We start from the raw sequence: 21,992 nt of genomic DNA, 5'->3' as shown, positions 1-21,992 counted from the left end.
TTAGTTTACCGTATTCATCACTATTGTACACGTAGATGTGCCACGGCATGGACACGATTTGGTCAGAACTTCCTAATCTTTCTAGGCGGAGTTAACATAAGACAATTTTTTGACAGAAACAGAAAGGGAGGAAAAAAAAAAAAAAGATATATAAACAGAACAAGTTAATTAGTACTATGTCAAGAAAGGCTGCTTCTTGAAATATATCCAAGCGTCCGACTTAACTAATATTAGTGTGTGACAACGTTGAGGAGTGAAACCCTGGTGCTGATTAAACTCCTAAACACTCTCTCCCCACCGCTTCCAATCCCACGGATACAATCCTCCAATTCATGCATTATCTTTAACGTCAATTTCAACTCCTCTTCACCCTTTCTTTGCAACCCCCATAAGTTCTGAAAACTAACTTGTTGAAATTCTTGAATGCCGCCTTTAACGATAGCTATTTTTTTGCTGTTCTTCACCAAGCTGATCAAGCCTACACATGATGGTTTCCGAAATGCCAAGGAAACCGAGAGCCCATTGAAAAGTGCAGCCGAAATGGAAGCCGTAACCTGGATGGCGTCCCTGAGAACTCGAGCAATCTCAGCATCTTCCCCAGCAGCTGCTGGTGCTGGCGGGGATAATATGACTAATTGTCCACCGGCAATGGACTGGACGGAGGACTCGAGCTGGCCGAAATCTTTAGCAATTTTTTTCAAATTTTTCAAGTATAAAGCTGTCTTAGAATCATCTCTTTTTCTTACAGCCACCTGTGCCGCCAAATGCTCTTGTTTTAACGTTAAAAGCAACGTTTGGAAAATCCCATAAACATCGACCAAGCCCAGAAAGTCGTCTAGAAACTTTTCTATCAAATCATGGTTGGGGCACAAAGATTCGCGAGCCTGAGGGAGCTGGAGGAGATCATCCAGGGATTCTTGGACATTCGTGAGCTGGCTCAAGCCGTCACAGAGCCAGGCTGAGGTGCGGTGGTTATCGGGTTTAGAAGAAGATGCCCATGATTTAAGCTCATTGATCTCATCTCTGAGCTGAGAAACCAAGGGGTGCGATCTACAGGGAAGGCTGGTAGATCTAACGTGGTAGGCCTTTTTGGGCAATTTTGTGGAAGAAGAAGAAGAGCCCGGTTGGCTTGGAAATGAAAGGGATCTTCTGAAGTTGGTCACCATTTTAGAGGGCATTTTGGTTTGCTGAGTTTCTGTTCTGCGAGTGAACGAGAGATAGAGGTGTGGGGTGGGGAGGTTTATAAAGGGAAGACAATTACGCGGTCAGGGAAATAAATTAGAGACGCACGAGGGGGCAGGGCGCTTGGGGGGGAAGTCGTGGTATTTTGTCTTTTGGCCGTGGACAGCAGGGGAGTGGATCCGCGAATAAATCCAGCTGGTTGGGACATCTTGGCAGCAGCTAACTTAACGGGACTTGTCACGCTGCTGCATCTGCATGTGGATGATGATCTGTTTATGCTTAGTACAGGAAGGAAAGGGAGCCGCTTAATTCATTACTTTTTGTGTGCCCTCATCTTAAGTAGGTTCTGGTGGAACAGCGAATGAAAAGGGCATACGCCACGTGCATTAGCATCATTACCATTTTATCTAGGGATAATTGGAGGTTTCTGACAGTCTCACTCTCCTCCTCTGTGGTTTCAAAAAATTCACAAACCTCCCCTGAGGTAAGTGTACAAGTTATATTAGTGAAATAATGAAAACTAATAAAAATAAAAAATAAATTAGAAAAAAAGGATAATTTCAGATACAATATGTTATTCATCAATAATATTATATCAAAAGCTTTTACTATATGGTTATTTGTTCCAATTGCATATTAAATCAACCATTAATGCTTATAATAGTGCATTAAATATTTAGTAGAGAGGTAGTTTATTTCAATAAGTAGCATGTATATAAATACTTAATGAATGTATAATCTGGTTGAAATAATGTACACCGTGTTATCGACCAAGTACGATGCATAGAAATTATTGAACATGCAGTTATTTGTTCACATGCATATTGCAATTAGTCATCGCAGCAATATGCATAGTGCAATGGTATGTATACATTTGGAATGGTTATTGGTGCTTTGACCCACTTGTGCATCTCCTTACAAGTTGCAGTGGGTATGTAATTTTATCTATATAACTAATTTTAATTTGCCTATAAATATCTTATACGGGGTGATCTATGAGGTACAATCAATTTGCAAATATATACATTATATTAGATGTTAGTTACTTGACTGTTTATATCTATAAAAAGTAGTGTAATAGTACATATAAATTTGAAATGGCTAGGTATTAAAAAAGTGTAGATCATGTTAGGTGTTAATTATTTGATTATGTATACATGTAAAAGGGAGATTAAATAGAGCGTAGAAAAAAATAATTACGTGAATTGGAATGTATTTGTCCTGATAATCACGAAATATTAGCTGACTTGTGAGGGTATTTAAGTTTTTTTGGCCATGATGAGGTAAGAAATGGGACCTAAATTCTGACATGGGAGGTTTGTGATATTTTTGAAACCACAAGGGAGGAGAGCGAGACTGTCAGAAACCTCAGGGGATGTATCTGAAATTATCCCTTTTATCTATGGCAAAGATTTGGATTAAAGGTTCACATAATTAATTTATGGTTTCGTTTGATAAAATTGAATCTGAATACTAAAATAATTAATTTGCTAAATTTTAAGTATTGAAAAGAAATATATGAATGTCTGAATTTCAAATATTTATATCTGAATGCTTAATAAGTTTAATTTGATAATTTAACCATTATATATTTTCATTCAAAAAAGAAATAGAATCTATGATTTAATTAATTTAAAATTATTAGGTATGAAAATGACAATATTTATTTTTAAATCAAATTAATATAAAAGATGAAATATATTATATGAATAGTATGAAAAAGATGTGAAAGTCATTAAAAAGAAAGAAAATTGAAACTAAAAATCGTTAGATAGAGAATATCAGATTGTTTAATTAGATAAGAATTTTGAACATAATTAATAAATAAGGGTAGATTTAGTAGATAAGATAAAGAAGTTGAAGTAATTATATTGATTATTATCAGAATTAAACATTCAGTTAGGATTTTTATGCTGAAAAAAATACAAACAAGTTCAGCACTGCTTAACAAATCCAGCAGATGGATTTTCATTTATCAAACACACAAAACATCTGAATGTCTAAAAAAATTTAATTTCAGCACTTTTGTATGTTATCCAACAGACTCTAAAGACTGCCACCAAGATTTGGCTTCTTAATTTTCAGTTCAACGTTGGAGTTATCGAAACTTTTGATTTGCACTCTGGCCTGCGGATTGGTTTGGTCGAATTCATCAGGTAATTATGACTTACCACACTACAAGGTATTGCTTGTTGGAGGCAGGCTGGTTCTTTCTAAGTTGTAGCTAGCAGTCACTAATTAACAGAAAATAAAAATAGAAAAATTTAACAGAAAAGACCAGAATATACTAACACAATACTTAGCTTCTGTCAAAAAATATTCTGGCAGCTGGCGATGGATGGATTGGTTAAAAGGAAGAAGAAGAAGAATGGAGCAAGGGCCCAATCGAGTTGGGTGTTAACTTGATAGATCATGATATGTAAAGGGCAGCCAGCGTGTCACTGAGTCATCACACAAGCACCATTATTAATTATTTAAAAGCACCCCAAATTTATTTATGGGTTAATTACATTTACATCCCCCGAGGTTTGACCATATTATCAATCAATCCCTGTAATTTGTCCAAATAACGGTCTCACCCTTTGAATGATCAAACATTTAACAAAAACCCCTTAATGCCGAAAATGCCCTAATTAAGGTCATGTTGCATTAAAAAAAGAAATATTTTTATTTTATTAACCCTGAAGCAATCCAAAAAAATAGAAAAAGTTTTTGCTTATTATTTTATAAAAATCATATCTTTGCTTCCATAAATAGTTTTGAATCAATAATTATTTTAAATCTTAAAAATGAATATTAAAAATTAGATAAATTGAAAGAAAAATAAAAAAAGAAGAAATTATTTTTAATTCCTGGAGTATGGTTCAAATTGAGGAAAATATGCCTTGTGCTCTCCGCAACATGTCTTGAACCACAAATTCGAACCATACTTGAGAATTTATTTATTTTTTTAAAAATAAAATTTTTATTTTTTATTTTTTTTCGAGCTTGAGCTCGAGCTCGAAAATTGCCGACTCGTCGAGCTCGAGCTCGGTAAAATTTAGTCGAGACTCGGCTCGATTAACTCAAAACTCGACTCGACTCGGTTCGTTTGCAGCCCTAGGCCAGAGGCATCAACCTCCGTATATTTCTCGCATGGAACCCGTTCAGAGGGAAGCATATGGTGGTGGGTTGTACGGAAAAGAAGAGGGCCAGCCCAATAGACCCGCTGGAAATCCACCCGCTAGCTCTACCCAAAGTGCAGATGGTCCAGATGAAGCCACTACAAAAAAGCCCAAGCATAAGCCCCCACCTTCCTCTGGTGATTGCGACGCTGATATCACCGGTCAAGCCTACCTTCAGTAAAATAAGTTTTAGACAAGATGAAGACTGAAGACGTACCGTAATTGTGACGATGTTAAATGTATTGAACAAATTTTCAAGAGGTGGGTTGGTTGTCGCTTTCATTGAATTTTGCTCTACTTTTAGGAGTTATATGCGAGTTACAATTTCATGGATTTGAATGATGTATAATATGCGAGTTACTTTTAGGAGTGATCCTTGAATTTTCAAAAAGTTTGGCATCAATGATAAAAACCATTAGTCCTGTCCTGTCATGGATTGTAATATTGATTTCACCTCCATCAGATTTGCCAAAAGCTCCAACCGTTTGCAAAAGTTTCAAAAGCAGCCAATAATTACTCTCTATTTTGAGGGTTTTCACTCTATCTATCGGCAGTCGGCACCGCCCAGCCGCCAAAAAAAAAAAAAAACAAATCAGAATGGTAGGAGTTGGTAGCTGAGTACTGCTGACACCTTAACTAATCAGCCAAATGTCCGTTGCTTGTTATTGTTGTAGCGTTGCGTTTTGGGCATAGTTGCGACAAATGGCAGATTGGTTGGAAGATTTTGTCGTAGATTTGACATTATTATTAATTTCTGCCTACTGATTCGGACGGATAATGACCAAAACACTATCCATCCAGTGGGTGGTGAGGTGATGACTGCCGAGATGAGAAGGCATTGAATCAAAAGAATATTCCTTCCAATTCTCACGCCCCCCCGTCACCGGACGATTCGGCCGCCTCCCTTGTCTTGCGTATTGTTCACAGCTTGTAGGTATCATCTCCCACTATTATGTGTATGCATAATATAATAGTATAGTGCAATCAAATGAACGATCGGGCATCTCTACAGTTGAGTCATCACACCCACAATACACAGTCGAGGATATTGCAATGAACGCCGAAAAAGTTGAATTCAGCAGAACTGCTGGGAAGCCCATAAGATGCAGAGGTATATCTCAACTCAAGCTGATACTACTGCTAGAAGTACTTTTTTATTTTCAATAGATGAGATGGGTGCATAAACTGATTGAGTAATGCTTACTGCATTGCCAAGTCAACGCTTTTTGTTTTTTGTGATTTTCCAACCTAATAAACAAAAATGCTGTGCTACATCTGAGTTCTTACTAGTAATGCGTATGTGAATTGACGGTGATATATATATATATATATATATATATATATACATGTGGTGGTGGTGGTGGTGCAGCTGCAGTGGCAAGGGAAGCAGGGGAGCCACTGGTGATCGAGGAGGTGATAGTGGCCCCTCCTAAATCCCGGGAAGTTCGCATTAAAATCATCTGCACCTCTCTTTGCTTCAGCGATATTACCTTCTGGAGATTGAAGGTATCCTCCTCTGCTCCTCTTCTCTGCATCTTTCTGGCTAGCTCTCCCACCAACCACCCCTCCCCCACCCCATTTCTTTTGTGTCTGGTTTCCTGCTTTGGAAATTAAAATGTGAATAAAAAAAGGGAGTTTGATTTCCGACTTCTGTTTCCTGTCTTGAAGGTCCCCCCTGCGTGCTTTCCGAGGATATTGGGTCACGAAGCTGTTGGGTAAGTTTGCGAGTTTAACGGAACATTCAGGACTGCCTATTTTTGGTTATTGAACTAAAATGAGAATCAGGAATCCAAAGAAAATTTCCAAAAAAAAAAAGAAAAGAAAAGTGGTGCTCATGCCTAGTAGGCCAAGCTAGTGTATTTTGGCTTGGCGGCTCAGTAATTTATTGAACACGTTCGTTCTGGAATGCAGCTCTTTTTCTTTCGAGAATTTCCGTGAAATTATTCCTTTTTACGTGTTTTTGGGACGTGTCCCCTGCAAAGACGTGATATTTTGCTGGCACATGCTCAAGGAATGGTTGGAATATGATCTTGTTCTGGTCTTTTTACACCCTCTCCCTCTGCTGTGTGGATTTGGGATCTTAAGATTAACTGCCGGCCTTATTCTGTCTGCAAAGTAAATCATTTCCGATGCCATTCAGCAGAAGAAAAACAAAAAGAGAGCAGGTCGCTGCACTACATGAGTGCAAGAAAAGATGATGCAATTTTTTTTTTCCTTTTTGGCGGATGGATTATTTATTCAAATCAAAATTGAGTTTCCTGGGTTATCTCAACATTGTCATTTAGAATTTCAGAAGGATTCCTCCAGGCATCACTACCTCATGGTGCTTCTTCGTATCCTGAATTATGTTTAATAACAAGTTTGGCACTATTTCTCCCATTAGTGGCATGACACGCCGCTCTTCTTTAATTTTTTTTTTAATATTTATAAGTAAAAACTGAAGTGATGGAAGTCCTAATGCATCTTTATAAGCAGATGCTCGCCTTTGATGGTCTTTAAGTGATACCATCTCAGTGTTCTAACACTGCTATTCTTATTTTGGCTTCCTCGCTCAGAGGTGGTTTTAATAGTGTTTCTGTACTACCACTTGCTGTAAAGAAATAGTAGTATTTCTGCTTATCTTTTCTCATGCTGTCGCTAGTAACCGTTTTGCCATAAGTTGTTGTGCATGGTGAGACGCATCCTTCTGCTGTCGGTATTTAACTTCAATAGCCACATGAATCACTGATTCCTTTTCCTATTGCTTTGATGCTTTGCACTCAAGGGTTGTGGAAAGTGTTGCGGAGGATGTTCATGAGCTGGCCCCGGGAGATACAGTTCTTCCTATATTCTTGCCTGACTGTGCAGAGTGCATGGACTGTCAATCCAACAAGAGCAACCTTTGTTCAAAATTCCCATTTCATGTTGCTTCAATGATGCCTAGAGACGGTACAAGCAGATTCACTGATCTCAAAGGAGAGACTTTGTTCCATTTTATTTATACATCAAGCTTCAGTGAGTACACTGTGGTGGATGTTGCAAGTGTAACAAAAATTGATCCTGCAATTCCGCCAAACAGAGCATGCCTTCTAAGCTGTGGAGTGTCAACTGGTAACGGTGATTCTTGCAATTTTGTGTCTGTGTGTGGGGGGGGGGGGGGGTGTTAAATTTTCTAGCAAGGGAGAGGTGGAATTTAAGAAGCTAAGAGAGGAAAGGAGGGATTTGAACCTAGGATCTCTAATTCTAGGGGTCTGAACCTTAACCAGTTGGGCCAAGGCCTCCTTGGCTGATTCTTGCAATTCTCTAGCTTGTGCTTTATTTATCACAATCATTTACTGGAATCCAGTTATCTGTGGTGAACAAGACTTTGTCAATACAGCTTTTTGGATTTCTACTCTTATGGTCCTTTGCTGTTTTATCATGGCTCAGATTCGCAAATTTTCTATTTGAAACAATTGAATTCACTAATTGATATAACTTGAACGATCAGGAGTTGGTGCTGCCTTGAGAACAGCGAATGTGGAATCGGGATCAACAGTTGCTATCTTTGGCTTGGGAGCTATTGGATTGGCGGTACGATCTCGTGATCATGAAAATAAGAGCACTCTTCCTTGTCCTTGTCACATGAATATCAGTCGGCTTTTTTCAAGAGCATAATGATCAGATTGGCTGTTATTAGGTTGCAGAAGGTGCACGGATCGCTGGTGCTAAAAGAATCATTGGTGTGGATATCAACCCTGACAAACGTGAAATAGGCAAGTATAATTGTTTCAGTTTCCGCCTTTTCTTTATTGGTGTAATTTCATTAGTTATAAACGTTGCATGATTAGTTGATATACCATCAAGGCAATGTTCAAATAGTTGGTCTTCCTCAGGGTTCAAATTTCACCGCATTTAACTGAGTTATGTCTCATTCTTCACAGGGAAAAAGTTTGGACTCACTGACTTTGTGGACTCTAGAAGCTGTGGGAATAAGTCCATAAGCCAGGTTGTATGCTTAATCTATGGACTGGTTGATGAATTTGATTCAGTGCAATCCATTCTTGAGACTTATTTAGTTTGTGGCTGATTTGCTTACAGTCTCATACGCTCGTACTGTCATAAAATATGGAAACCATGCTCATTAAGGCTGCAGTTGACAAATAATGAAAGCGAGTATTACATGTCAATGCAATGGCTTGATCCATTTTTTTTTTTTTAATCAACTTAGGATCCTGTCCAACCAACTATTGTGTATTCATTGTGCATGTGGAGCTTGTTTCTGTGGTTGGAAGCCAATGTATGGTGTTTGCTTCGGGTTTCTTATTTTTGTTACCTCTTTCTTATTGACATGGAGCAGGTGATCACGGATATGACTGATGGAGGAGCAGACTATTGCTTCGAATGTGTTGGTTTGGCATCACTGGTGCATGAAGCATATGCCTGCTGCCGAAAGGTTCATATGTTTCATCCCCCCCCCCCCCCCCCCCCTCTTCTTCTTGGGGAAGAGAAAATGAAATAAAAAAAAAAAAAGAATTCACGCAGAAAAAGTGATTCATGGCATGTAGGACATCTGCTAAGTTTGCTATCAAATCCTTGAAGATTTCTCATTTAAGTGATGAGACTACTTACAGTTAGGCTATTAAACCTAAGAATCTGGCACCGGCTTAAGCATGTAGCCCCTGAATCACCTATCTCTATCATTTTCATTACGTGCCTGTTTTCCAATTCACTTGTGCCTTAATATGCAGATTAACAATTAGTGCCTGATTTAAGACTCTGAAAGTTCTTAACGTTGTCTTGCCGTAGCTGGTAAACAAAATGGTCTAATCTTTATCTTTTTGAACTTAACCTCAGGGGTGGGGAAAGACTGTTGTGGTAGGAGTGGACAAGCCTGGGTCTCAGCTGACTTTCAACTCCTATGAGGTTCTTCACATGGGAAAAACCCTCGTGGGATCGTTGTATGGAGGCCTTAAACCCAAGACAGATGTTCCCATGCTCATTAAAAAGTACTTGGACAAGGTATAGTTTTCCTGGTTTGGATGCATGGGCTAGCCCATGATCATGATGCAAAGATTTGCATCTCCTGTGGAATTTAGTTTCGAGTGAATTGAGTTTTTGGCACTATCACCTAAAAAGACCATTTACTCTGTCTTCCTGGCATCCATGACGCATTCAGGAGTTGGAATTGGACAAGTTCGTGACGCATGAGGTGAATTTTGAAGAGATTAACAGAGCCTTCGAGTTACTGCTTCAAGGGAAGAGCCTCCGCTGTGTGATATGGATGGACAAATGATTGCAGTCTCCTACGCTTCCCTAAACATGTATGATCTGACCTAGCACTTGGGACGTCTTTGAAGAAAACCCTTGTCAATTTCAGTCTCTCCATGTTGTGCTGTGAACATTTGTGAAGTGTTTGTAAATTTTGACATCAAGGACAAGCTTTGATGATAAAAGACCTTGAAAAGGAATGGTTAAAAAGATATGATATATGCTCATCTCTTAAGAGAATATTTTTCCAAAGAAACATATGCTTGATTAATCTCCGGAGAAACGAAAGAATGAATGGTCAAATTCGATATGTCCCAGCTCCTAATAAATCCTTGTTCTGCATGAACAACCGCAGACGGGAATGTCGTTGATATGTACAACCAACACTCGTATGTATGTATGTATTTCTTTTCATCTTTACAAACAGGAAACAGCATCACTGAAGTTTTAATTCCTACGTTACTCTTCGACCGCTAGACCAGCCCAGAAGCAAGGCGGCAAATGTCAGCCGCCGGCGGTGCTTCCCAGAGTGCCGTCCGTTTCCTCATCTCCTCGAAGTCGTCCACGCACTGTTTTAGCTTCAGCGCCTCCTCAACTCTCTTCCTCTCCGCGGCTAATCTTTTGCCAGCTACTGCGTCGAACAATTTCTCCCAGCCTTCCTCCCAATCACCGCGGGCGTCGCAAAGCTCGAGACTTCTGTTGGCCCACTCCGTCCAGCTCCACCCTCTGTACAGCCCATTCATGACTGGGCCAACGCAGGACCCCGTGCAGGCCGGAGTACAGGGTCTGCACTTCGCCCCGCTCAAGGGGCCTGGGCTTGACAATGCAGCCACCGGGACTCCGAAACGGCCCGGTGGAAACTCGTATCTGCGGTCCGTCACTACGCAGAAGGGAATCCGGTGCGTGACGTAAGGGACTTCCTTGACGGCCAGCTGTGCCTTGAAGGCGGACTCGGAATTGAGCTGCTGATGGCCGGCGGCGTCGAGCAGGGGAATGAAGGAGAGGCGGGAGAGAGCCACCGCAGAGGTGTTGTAGTCACCGACGCCCAGGCGGTCGTTTAAGCCGCTGTAGGAAGAGCCCGGTGGAACGAGGTACTTGCCCGGAATGAAGCTGTCGCGGGGCAGGGGGCGGGACCAGTAGCCGTCCACTCTGGTTCGGACGATCCAATCGTAGGTGAAGTTGTTCTTGCGTTGATAGTCATAAATCATGGTGAGACAGCCCTCTACGAGATTGAAATATTGCAGCAATCCCTGCAATCAGTGGGTCGAGGGTGATGAGAAATACTTCTGCATGCTACTACTACAACTAACCAAGATGACGTCCAATTTGTGGGGACCAAACAACAACAACAACAACAACAACAACAACAACAACAACAACAACAAAAAAGATTTCTTAGGGAATGTCTGTCGGATTGTTTTTTTTTTTTTTTAAAAAAAAAGAATTGTGAGCGGCGGCGGCATTAGCAATCGAGCAAAGAAACGCCAGTAGGTATAAGAATGCGAGCGCAGCAGCTGTTTCATCGTCAACTAATCATTTTATAAAATGTGCTGAAATATTTGTTATTTTATTATTAAAGTCAAGCTTAATTTTAATATTAACTCCACCTTTATTTATATTTTATATTAAATTCCAATTTAAAATTAAAATTTTTAAGAGTATTTTTCAAAAAAAAAAAAAAAATCACTAACTGTCAATCAATTCGGGAATAAAAATTGGAACCGCATTTCTCGCAAGCAGTCAAGGGAGATGGGAGGAGATACGCATTTGACTAGGTCAAAAACAAAAAGTCGCCCAGTCCAGCATGGACTCTAAATGGTGCCAAAAGTCGCGAGCGCATTGGCTACCCTGTAACCAGTCAGCTGACTTTGGGGGCAAAAAGTCTTCTTCTGGCCAACGTCTTCTCTTCTGGCCAAAGTCCCCTTCATTCCAACTTTACCAATTACGTGCTAGGAATGCAATTTAAAAACCTTCCCCGCGTACGCTTTACCTACTACTACCATGTAGCTAGCTGCTACACGCTTCTTCTCATCTCAATTCTTCTTAACAACAAACATCATATGATTTCGTTGCTTTATGTCGATTGGTTCGTAATTTTCCCAACAAACACACCACACGTGGCCCAAAAAATTACTACTAGTCTTTAGTAATCGAACAAAAGCGACGATTGACCAGCTTTAGGAATCGAAAGGTCGGTTTTCTTCTTCTTCGATGGTAGCAGCAGTAGTAAGTATAGCTCCGTATTTATTTATGGTTAGGGATTGGCTAAAGCAAAATTAGGGGCTTTAATGGGATTTTCATTTTGCCAACAACAACAACTGTGATTGATATTTTTGTAAGCTTATTAATAGTTACTATCCCGTGAATCATCCATCCATCCATCCTGTATCTATCTCTGGAGTGGTGTCACAAGCTCTGCTGCCAAAATGGCCAAATTCATACCTCTTAATAACCTACCCAAAGCAGTAGTAATTATCAAAAATAATAATAATAATAATAATCAAAGCAGCAGCAGCAGCAGCAGCAAGCAGTAGTGTAATTAGGAAGAAACCATCATATATGGATCAGTAGTATTACTTACCTGGATGCCGTTGGGCGAGTTGGCAGCCGTGAGAACTCGGGACTGGGACTGAGTCTCCGGAATGGGCTCGGGCTGAAATATCTTAACGGCGGCGATCCTGGGCGCAGCCTTTAACAAGGATAGCTTGTAGGCATTGGGGTCCAGGGGGCTATGAAGGAAAAGATCGGAATTGTTGTAAACGCCCAGAATGTTCTGAACGATGGATGGTCCAGTTAGCTCGAACCTCCGGGCCCCACCCACCAAGCACACCGCAATTCTCGACCTATCCAACCCCACTTCCTCCGGCGACGGCCCTGCATGGGGTACATAATTCGAATGGAAAATGGATTTCAAGGGGGACAAAGAGCTCAAAAGCGTTCCCACGGCGGTGCTGCTGGTGGTGGTGAAGGAGGAGGAGAGGGATACGTAGACCAGAAGAGAGAGAGGAGGGAGAAGCAATAAAAGAAGCCTCCAGTCGAGATCCAACACCTTTCTCGTTAACTGCATCAGTATTTTGGTCGGGTTTTTCATCTCTCGGGCTTCCCAATTGCTCTTCCCATCCAGAAATTTTAAAATATATGAAAAACAACTCCCTACTTTTAAAAATTTCTCCTACAGATCCAGAGGAGATTAACTAACTCCTCTGTACCACACACACACACACACACACATATATATATATAGAGAGAGAGAGAGACCAGGAGTCAAGGGAATGTGTGAGAGATGCCTTTTGAAATTCTACAGTACCTTTGGTTTGTCTGTCTTTTTGGGTTTCAAGGAAGCATTTGCCATTTACTACTGCTACTACTACAAATCAATAATCACATAGATAGATTGTAGTAGGTAAAGGCGGACAATTGCTTTTGCTTTGGCTGGTTTGGTTTTGGACCTCTGGTTGTGGTTGGAGAAGCTGATACTGAAGATTTGTTCGTTGAGGAAAGAGAAAATAAAAAAGTTGCGCTGTCCCTCTAATGGATGAATGAATGAATACTTTTGCCAGTAACAGGAGCAGCAGCAGAGCAGAGGATTCTGATGGATGAGTTGGAGGAATTACTTAAAAAAAAAAAAAGACGCTTTGCCGTTAAGCAAATTGTATTATATAGATCCTACAAGTAACATTCGATTTTTTCTTTGAAGGAAAGTAACATTTGATTTGATACACGGGGCGGGGCGGGGCGGGGCCGGGCAGGGGGCGGGGGTGCTTATTAATTGGTTTTGGCTATTGATACGTTTGCAGAACCACAACTTATAACTCTACGAGTAAATAAGGTATATTAGGAAATAAATGCACTAAATATCTTATTCTTTCACGACTCAAAAAAAAAAAAAAAAAGAAATGCAAACTAATATACAATGTACTCATTATTTAATCAAATTATTAAAAATAATAAAAGAAAAGTAATTTAGGAGAACTTTACAATCCTGTGATTATATGGATACCATTTTCTTAGCCTACAATTGAATTCTAGTGGAAAGAGAGCATACAAATTATTAGAAAAAATTTTAAGAATATAATGACTATTTATACCATTTAAGTGGTCTTATATGAATAATACGATAAAATTATGGAATATGAATTTATTGAAAAATGAAAATTGTCAAAACTTTAGAATTACAAATAAATAATCAAGTCATTGTAATCGAAGAAAAATTTTAAAAATAATGTTGATTGATAAAATAGGGAAACATAAATACCAATGTAAACGGATATAAAGTAGGGAATTAATAGATCTAAATTTGTTATAAATAAGGAAGTACTAGAAAAAATGATAGAAAAAATGAAAATTTGTCCAAATTTTAGTAATACTAATAAATGATCAATACAATAATAGGAATAGATAATGTGATTGTAGAGAATTAATAAAGGAAAGCTATTAACCAAAAATAGAATGAGGCACAAATTATACAAATGTGTATAAAAGTATGTAAATAATCGATTATTTGACATCTACTATAAATAAGAAAGCAATAAAGGATTGGAGGAGAATGATGGGTTGGATAGTAAGGGAGAGGAAGTGTAAGTGAGAGGTTTCATATTTGTTGGATTTGAATTATTATTTGGAATAATTACTGTAACACCTTTTGTGATGTGATGTATGTGATCAAATTAATATTTCATTTGCATCATAAACACATTTTCCAACCCACCTTTTTATACTCTCAATTACTTTTTTATCTCACATACATCGCATCACAAAAGGTGCTACAGTAATTATTTCAAATAACACTCTACCCAACAAATTGAGGAGAAAGTTTTTTGGTGGGGAAGGGAGGAGTCTGTGTACGAGTATTTCATATTTGAGGCACAGTCAACCCTAATCGTAGACGGCACTTTTCATTTATGCCATGCCATTCTGCGAACATCATCAACTAGCATGTTCTTGGAGGCTAGAAAATTAATAAATAGTTTTGAACGTTTGTTGGGCAGCCAGATTTTATTCGACATTTGATATTATTACGGCACAGGCAGCCAGGTCAAAACATAAACGTGTGAGCGTCAAATTTGCGGTTCTGCAATATACCATTCCAGATCGAGAACAATAGACCAAAAAGCTGGTTAGCGGTGGGTCTGGCATTGCAAGAATCAAAAAGATCCCATATGATAATGAGAGCTCATACTTTAGACCCCCGCACGACTTCCATCCATTCTAATGCATGCAATTCTCTAAATCCACGGGCTCTACCTGTGCTGTGACGTGCAGCATGTGCAGTCGTAGACGTCTGTTTCCACATCGATTTACGGTACTTGCAACTTCCAGACCAAAAAAACTTCATGTCGTCGTTTAGTGTTAACCATTGAATGTTTAACCCATATTAATGCAAAAAATCAATGGAATGAATAAAATGAATGCTGGAGTGGGTTCTAATGGTCTCTCTTACAGGAGGGTCTTCACCAATTACAATTACAATTTCATTAAATAAATTAACCGAGAAATAATACAGCTTCTTGTCATTGTGATGATTGGGCAGCAGGAGGTTCTTCATCATCTGCAGCTAATGGTGGTGATGGACCAAAATCAAGATTTGGATAAACCCCTGGAGGTCTCTCCATGGGCTGGATGGACAGCAACTGAGTTGAATCTCCCACCACATCCGCCCATCCATAATGAGGTTCAGCCCTTATATCACAAGTTTACCACTTTTTGTCAGCATGAATTCAAGAGAAATCCATAATGAGGTTCAGCACAAGTCTCACACTTTGTCAGTATGAATACAAGAAAAAAAAAAAAAGGAACTAGGAGTTAAGGATGTCTTTAATGTGGGCACAAAAGCCTGCACGCATAATTTTGGAAAGACATCCAACCCTCGTAATTAATTGGTGAAATAATAACTTACTCGTAATATGTTTCTTCATCCACAACTATATCCCAGCTTTCACCTGTCGTGCTCTTCCCGTATTTGTGAACTTTTCTGCAAAATGTGTGGAATCAAAGTGAAGTTCCACCATGACATGAAAAAAGAGAGAATTTTAAGTGTCTCTCCAGTAGGAACCTTTTGCAAAAGTAGGTTATTCTTCCCTTTTTAACGCTCCTTTTTTGGTAACAGAAGTCAGATAAATACATTGGACAGATATGTACAATAATAAATCTCAGTCAGTTCTTACCCATTTCCGAAGTGCTCTTCTCCCCATGTCCTTGACCATCCTACAATTACACAAGAAAATGGTCATTGGTCCTTTAATCAATATCAATCTAGAAGATCATAACCCAAGCTGAAAAAATAGTAATGGTTGAAGTGAATGCATTCCTAAATTAAAAAAAAAAAAAAAAAAACTACAACTATTTTATTCCCAGTGCAAAATTTTATGTTTATTATTTAAAATTCAATTCTCATTCTTGTCATGTTTCAATAGGTTACTTTTCTCTGTCATTCAGGGAAATTTTCTTGCAACATCAACCATATACGATCAGGCATTTTTCTTAGCTCTTAATTACTGAATTCAACTGAAAATCCTCGCACCATACAGAGCAATACCAAAATCTAAGTTTAAATATAACCATGTATCAGTTTCTTGACAATGGGCATGCTGGGTTGTAAAAACCACAACTACCTGAGAACTATAAAAGAGATCCCTGCAAGTTGCCTTGAGCTTATGTTAAACAGTAGAGGACTCAAGTTCTAAGTGCGTTGAGACAATATCCTTGAGAAGCATCTACTTCAGCAATTAAGCTCTTACTGGCACACACAACATTCAGATATATTAATCACTACTAAAGAAAAGGAAAATGTCACATACTTTCACCACCAGGTGACACATGCCAAGTCTCTCCTTGACGCGAACCAATGCCAGCAAAAAATTTCTCTTCCCACTTGTCTCCCCATTTTGTTCCCAGTTCAGTCTCAGCCCATTTGTCTGTCCTGAGGAAACAGAAATATAGAACTTGAGAACATTTGACAGAGGAAAAAAGCCAGGTAGCAGTGATGAAACATGACCGATTAGATTAGGGGTTTAATTGAAGCGAAGAACCCCACTGCAAGTCCATCTAGAGGTCAAACTTTCAGTAATAGTTTTGGTCATTTAGGAGGAGGGCATATGTAGAGCTGAACTCTTGATCTCTAAGCACTATATGGTGGACATCCAACCACAAGCCAAACAACCTTGTCTTCCAAATTCTATATTCAGCATCTTATGGTAATACTATCACTTCTTGAAACCAAATTCTGAATCAACTTCATCTAACAAAGATGCATCTGGATATTGAGCATTTGAAATATTTGTATCTGACTCCAAAAGTACCAACACATGATCAGAAAGAAGAATGATGCCCAACTCCATAATGTACCAAGAGACGATCAGAAGAAAGAGCGCTTAAACTATATGCTCAAGTCATGCACCAGAATTTAAGAAACGTTTTTCTTCACTGTTCATTTCGTGTTGTCAATTACTGGCAACTTAGCAAGGGCAACACCATTTGCTTCTAGTGAACCATTTAATATAAGTAGAGATAGGATGAATAAGTGCAACCGGATGATAACCTTTCGGCCTGTCATGCTAACATACAAATTTTCTTTGACGTACCAAGTCCAAATTCACCAAAACTCATGTACCCAGAAGAAAGCCATCCTGTATGTCTAGAATAAAGAGCAAAGTACATACCATTTTAATACAGATCCCCTTCCATCATAATGCTCTCCCCACTTCTCCCACCAAGACTGTTCATTCAATCTCCCATATTTATGTGCCCCTTTCTCCGTCCAGCCTTTGGCGTCATATTTTTCCCACCTGTATAAAGGGTGTAGATTCTGGTAGATTGTTCTCTTTGTTGCTTGTCCAATGTTTGATGCTTTATAATTAACTAATTTCCTGATTTAAATACTTTCTTACCAGTTTTCATACCACCCAGCATTCTCTGTACCTGATTTTGCTTGCTTTTGTGCACTCCTCTCTATCCTAGCGAGATTACTGCAATTTGAGAAAGCAGGCAGGGAGAGTGTCATGGGATAAATTAATTTTTCCAGTAATAGTTGGAAAAAATGACCAGAGCAGTATCTTCTCTATTTGGGAACTATAAGCACAAGGGAGAAGAGCAAAAACCCAAAACCTCCATTCATCTTGGTGGAGAACTTCTCGCCATGTTTCCCACCATGAATCCCCTTCAGCATTTCTTCCAGATTTCTCGACTCCTATGAAAGCACTAGAAATAAGCACTAGAATAGTTGAAAAACAGTAAAGAGGAGAATCTAAAAGAACAAGTTGTCTTGGTTCTCTTGGTTCAATAAAATGAAAGCATGACAATACCTAGTTCTTTGTATCCTGTCCAGTCACTTTTCTCCCACCACTGTCAAGGAGATCAACAAATCCAATTAAATGCATCCACCTGGGATGATACTTAATGATGTTATAAAACCAAATTCAGCATAGGATGACCGTGCATGCACTATCATGGATGAAAGAAACAGATTTAAGAAGGGAGGAAACTATTTGTGGTATTTTCTTTTTCTTTTGATAAGTCTGAAATCCAGAATCCAAGGTACGATTAACCAAAAGTTTTAGTTTTCCTCAGAAAGCCACAGCTGAAGCGAACAATTCACTTTCATGGTTCATCAGAATTTTCTAGTTGAAGATCCTGCATATTGTCTCACAGCAGCTCGTATCAAAAGTGGTTACTGTAAACCACTAGGCATAGAAGATCCACAAGCCTCCAACCAGGCAAGATTCATTCACTAAATACAAGGAAAAATGTTAAAGCTATTATTCACTCATACGACAATCAGAAGAAAGTTTTACAAATTCCCAGTGAGACAACGGTCTGTTCAAGTAAATTCAGTAAACTCTAAAAGGTCCCAAGCCTTTTGGTAACAGGGCATTATAGACGTACCCAACAGCAACAATTATATAACAGCTAAAAGGATAGGATATCAGTAGACAATTAAAACTAACTCCCCTTTATCCTTTGGTATCAGCATTCCTGAAACTTTAAGTTGCACTACCCTTAGGGATCACATAGGGAAACCACCATGTTTTGATTACCTGCTCTCCAATCCTCTTTTTTCTTGTTCCCCTTCTAGTGAAAACTTTTCTGGGCTCTCTGTCTCTCCAGGAGGGTTATGGGTAGACATGGGTCTGTTTCCTATAATTTCATATACCTATGGGAAAACTTTCAGCATCTCCTGAATGAGCGCTAAAAATCAACCCCTGATTAGGAAAAGGATATAATCCCTGACTATGATTTCCATCATACCTTTTCATATCCTCCCAAGTGGCGCTCCTATACATCATCCTCTACCCTTAACACCCCTATCAAATTACAGATTTGTGCTCCCTTCCGTTCCTTTATTAGTTCAGTATCCTGTTCTCCAACAATTTAACCACATACACAGCATGCAACTCAATATTAACTCCACCGTTATCTGCAAGTATCTTATTATTTTTTTCTCTCCCTGTCTGCCTATCTGCTGTTCGAGTGAGTGTGTGCCTGGGTGAGCATGCTAGTTTGCATGTTTGGAAGGGCCTAGACTCAGAAGACATGTCTATACAAGCAGGGACAATAAGATGACACAAACACCACAGGAAAGCTATCCTCGAGGATATGAACAAAATGTTGCCACGTATCAATGACTAGCATAATTAAGCACACATTAGGAATTCACGTGATAAATTACTTAAAATACCGTTTCCTTCCACTCTGAAGTGCCATCATGGCTTTGACCACCCATTCTCGTCCATCTACATCTGAATCCATTTTCTCCAAGATCCTCTCTACTTTCTCGATACCAAGTACTTCCATCTTCATTTGTACCAGATTCATTAACATTATCATTTAACAGACTGATGCCCCAATCTTTCTCACTTGCAATACCTGTATCTGCAAGCAGAGAAAGCATAACAATTCATAAACTATCAGGTGAAATAAGCAATCCCACCATGTACTCAAATCAAGTTGCACAAGACCAAAACGCTAATAAATTCACTATGATTAAATTACGATATGAAGGTGTATATAGAAGAAACTGCAGTAGGGATACTGCAATAACCTCGTTTTGGTGGAGAATCACGTGACTGAGGACCAGAATTCCTTGGGGTGCAGCGCGGGAAGAATTTTTCTTGTTTGGACACGAATCGAGACCTGCAACACCAAAGATGCTTGTGAAAATTTGAATGACTCAGACTTATTCAGTGTCTTCTGATACAAACTGGCTAACATTGCGAGATAGAGTGAGCTGACAACAAATAGGCGGTTAAGAGAACCAACATATCATCAGGCCACCAGCCCTTCTCTTCCTTGGGAACTTGTAAATGTTCAAAAAAAAAGAAACAAATCCCTAATATAAACTAACTTGGACACATAAAGGATCATTGTCCTCAGTTTGTTAAGTACTCAATGGACGAGATCATCATTCCATCTATTCCTAATGATTTAAAAGTCATAGCAATGCCAGAACTAGGATAAAAGATCCTCTTTGACATGATGCAGAGAAGCATGTCAAGTACAGTTCCTTTATCTTAAAAGATACTCCCCATCTTCATCTCCCAGTCTCTAATTTTTCCTCCCCAACTTCCAACATACACAACCGACCAGTTGGCTCACGAGCTGTTCCTATGATTTCGCTGTAGACTCGTCCAAACAAACAGCTCCTAGTCCTTCCTAAATATATATTGCAACAGCAATTGTTCCAGATCATTCTTCTTTTATGAAATTGATAGTGAAAGTAACCAGAACAAAGAAACCGAAAAAAAAAAAAAAAAAAGAGAGAGAGAGAGAAAGGAACCGCTTTAAGGTTGGAAGTAAGGAAGGAATTAAACACAATGAGATTTTTAAAAATTTTGAAAATTCTGATCAGTTGAAAAAGAAATAATTGTTTAAAAAAAAGAAAGAAAGAAAGGGAAGGGAACTTACTGAGGAGAAGGGAAGGGCAATGCAGGGGAAGCCTGAATTCGAGGTCGATAATTGGGAGTGATTATAGAATCAAACCTCCAGTCTTCGGAGCACTTGTCGACACTCTTCCTGGACCCACCGGTACTCCCCCGAATTGGCACCACAGAATCGGAAGAGCAGCACTGAACCACCACTCGCCGCCTGCTGCATTCACCAAGAATGAACCTTCTCTTCTTCCTGGGCAAGTCCAGAAATCCATTCCCGTCCCGGTGACGATGCAGCGAAGCAAGAATAGCGGCATCACCGCCACTCCTCAGACGAACAAGACCGAAGGGCGCAAAACCTCTAGATGATGCGACCATTGCTTCTTCCTCTCCAATAGAAATAGTAATAGCAGTAGTAGCATTCGAGGAAAATTCAGAATTGGGGAACCCTAAGATTGCAGCTGAACTGCCAAGAGGAGGAGGAAGAGCAGGAGCAGCAAGAAAACTACAGTTGGTCGAATGTTAGTGGGAATTTAAATGGCATTTGGAAAAAGTTGGAGAAATCATCGATTTTTATGGGGGAGTGAGGTTTTATTATTGTTGTTCATTCACTTCATTGGAATAATAATAATATTATTTATTATTTATTATTTTTAAAATAAGAAGAACGACACCCCCCCCCCCCGCCCCTGTAATTTTATCGATAAATGAGACCGTTGAGTTTGACCCGAGTCTTCAATAAGTCCGAGGAGTCTGGGATGGGAAATGAGGATCTGCTGCTGCCTACTGCCCCGTGGCTGTTGGGTGGGACGGGATGGGGTGGCGCGGGAGCGGGCTACTGTGCTGGTTGCGGAATCCAACAACTCCCCGGGGGCCGGGCCTGGAGTGGATATATAATTTACCACCTTTTATTTACCAATTATTTTAGCGCAATTGACGTGGAATCGACGGGGTGACGGATCAACCAAACGACCTTGTGGGTATGCTTATCTTATTTTGCCTCTCTGGATCCGCCATGTGTCCCACGGATGCATCGCTGCTTCCTCTGACGGGCCTTTGTTTTTTCTTGGTGCCTCTGCTCTGCTGCCAACTCACCCATCTTGTAGGCCCATAACCCATCATCAGATTCTTGATTTCATTTCACTGCTCCCTCCGTTCTCATCTCAGGTGTCATAATTTTCATTTTTAAATGTCTCGAAACATTCATCATATTAGAAAAATTAACGGCGTGTTTCGATAGAGTGTTATTTAAAATATTATTTGATATAATTACTGTAACACTTTTTATGATGTGATGTATGTGAAATAAAAAAAATAATAAAAAAATGAGTTGAAAAATATATTTATGATTTAAGCAAAATATTATTTAAAATAATATGATATCCAAAATAATCCCTAAAGTCTTTTTTAGTCTCTCTTTCTAATATAATCTTTCTTTCTAATCATATGCATGTTATCATTCAAATTTAAATTTTGAATTTATGGAGATAAAATTGAAAAAAAAAAAGTATAAATATCACAATCAAATTATTATTTTAAAAAAAATAAAATTTTC

General features: G+C 39.2%; 5 protein-coding genes across 6 annotated transcripts; 2 read left to right on the top strand and 3 right to left on the bottom strand.

Moving 5' to 3' along the window:
* Positions 1 to 230: 230 nt before the first annotated feature.
* Positions 231 to 1,166, bottom strand: LOC113712538 (uncharacterized). Its single transcript, XM_072068007.1, has one exon. It carries the CDS (start codon positions 1,164 to 1,166, stop codon positions 231 to 233), a length of 936 nt encoding a protein of 311 aa, XP_071924108.1.
* A 1,325-nt stretch (positions 1,167 to 2,491) lies between these two features.
* LOC113712762 (uncharacterized) lies at positions 2,492 to 4,549 on the top strand. The gene is made up of 2 exons (XM_072068006.1): positions 2,492 to 2,498; positions 4,118 to 4,549. The coding sequence occupies exons 1-2, from the start codon at positions 2,492 to 2,494 to the stop codon at positions 4,525 to 4,527; spliced, it is 417 nt and encodes a 138-aa protein (XP_071924107.1). The 3' UTR covers positions 4,528 to 4,549.
* A 515-nt stretch (positions 4,550 to 5,064) lies between these two features.
* On the top strand, positions 5,065 to 9,815 carry LOC140015413 (alcohol dehydrogenase-like 7). Of its 2 annotated transcripts, none has more exons than XM_072067985.1 (11): positions 5,065 to 5,280; positions 5,359 to 5,457; positions 5,716 to 5,852; positions 6,015 to 6,061; positions 7,111 to 7,436; positions 7,816 to 7,898; positions 8,005 to 8,080; positions 8,249 to 8,313; positions 8,665 to 8,760; positions 9,162 to 9,326; positions 9,484 to 9,815. In XM_072067985.1, exons 2-11 carry the CDS (start codon positions 5,400 to 5,402, stop codon positions 9,598 to 9,600), a joined length of 1,170 nt encoding a protein of 389 aa, XP_071924086.1. In that variant the 5' UTR covers positions 5,065 to 5,280; positions 5,359 to 5,399; the 3' UTR covers positions 9,601 to 9,815. The 2 variants fall into 2 exon arrangements, with proteins under 2 accessions (XP_071924086.1, XP_071924087.1); XM_072067986.1 differs by having other exon boundaries at positions 5,066 to 5,276.
* A 48-nt stretch (positions 9,816 to 9,863) lies between these two features.
* Positions 9,864 to 13,227, bottom strand: LOC113712759 (uncharacterized). The gene is made up of 2 exons (XM_027236313.2): positions 12,157 to 13,227; positions 9,864 to 10,825 (listed from the first exon to the last, which is right to left on the bottom strand). The coding sequence occupies exons 1-2, from the start codon at positions 12,664 to 12,666 to the stop codon at positions 10,049 to 10,051; spliced, it is 1,287 nt and encodes a 428-aa protein (XP_027092114.2). The 5' UTR covers positions 12,667 to 13,227; the 3' UTR covers positions 9,864 to 10,048.
* Positions 13,228 to 14,953: 1,726 nt separating this feature from the next.
* On the bottom strand, positions 14,954 to 21,086 carry LOC140015301 (protein EARLY STARVATION 1, chloroplastic-like). Its single transcript, XM_072067393.1, has 11 exons — positions 20,475 to 21,086; positions 19,612 to 19,703; positions 19,249 to 19,442; positions 17,876 to 17,915; positions 17,679 to 17,760; positions 17,462 to 17,539; positions 17,234 to 17,359; positions 16,373 to 16,494; positions 15,740 to 15,779; positions 15,472 to 15,546; positions 14,954 to 15,254 (listed from the first exon to the last, which is right to left on the bottom strand). The coding sequence occupies exons 1-11, from the start codon at positions 20,813 to 20,815 to the stop codon at positions 15,086 to 15,088; spliced, it is 1,359 nt and encodes a 452-aa protein (XP_071923494.1). The 5' UTR covers positions 20,816 to 21,086; the 3' UTR covers positions 14,954 to 15,085.
* Between the last annotated feature and the right edge of the window lie 906 nt (positions 21,087 to 21,992).

Source organism: Coffea arabica, chromosome 10e (assembly GCF_036785885.1).
Source record: "Coffea arabica cultivar ET-39 chromosome 10e, Coffea Arabica ET-39 HiFi, whole genome shotgun sequence".
In the NCBI taxonomy this organism is placed as follows: Eukaryota; Viridiplantae; Streptophyta; class Magnoliopsida; order Gentianales; family Rubiaceae; genus Coffea; species Coffea arabica.
This window is presented reverse-complemented; position numbering and strand designations above follow the sequence as displayed.

What these genes read in the sequence shown, in the direction of transcription:
- LOC113712538 (XM_072068007.1), bottom strand. Translation starts at nt 1,166, where the DNA reads ATGGTGACCAACTTCAGAAGATCCCTTTCATTTCCAAGCCAACCGGGC.
- LOC140015413 (XM_072067985.1), top strand. Translation starts at nt 5,400, where the DNA reads ATGAACGCCGAAAAAGTTGAATTCAGCAGAACTGCTGGGAAGCCCATA. An exon ending in GGAATAAGTCCATAAGCCAG is followed by an intron (nt 8,314 to 8,664) that starts GTTGTATGCTTA and finishes GACATGGAGCAG; the next exon opens with GTGATCACGGATATGACTGA. An exon ending in CATATGCCTGCTGCCGAAAG is followed by an intron (nt 8,761 to 9,161) that starts GTTCATATGTTT and finishes ACTTAACCTCAG; the next exon opens with GGGTGGGGAAAGACTGTTGT.
- LOC113712759 (XM_027236313.2), bottom strand. Translation starts at nt 12,666, where the DNA reads ATGAAAAACCCGACCAAAATACTGATGCAGTTAACGAGAAAGGTGTTG. An exon ending in ACTCGCCCAACGGCATCCAG is followed by an intron (nt 10,826 to 12,156) that starts GTAAGTAATACT and finishes CACTGATTGCAG; the next exon opens with GGATTGCTGCAATATTTCAA.
- LOC140015301 (XM_072067393.1), bottom strand. Translation starts at nt 20,815, where the DNA reads ATGGTCGCATCATCTAGAGGTTTTGCGCCCTTCGGTCTTGTTCGTCTG. An exon ending in TTGCCCTTCCCTTCTCCTCA is followed by an intron (nt 19,704 to 20,474) that starts GTAAGTTCCCTT and finishes TTGGTGTTGCAG; the next exon opens with GTCTCGATTCGTGTCCAAAC. An exon ending in GAAGAGCACTTCGGAAATGG is followed by an intron (nt 15,547 to 15,739) that starts GTAAGAACTGAC and finishes CACATTTTGCAG; the next exon opens with AAAAGTTCACAAATACGGGA.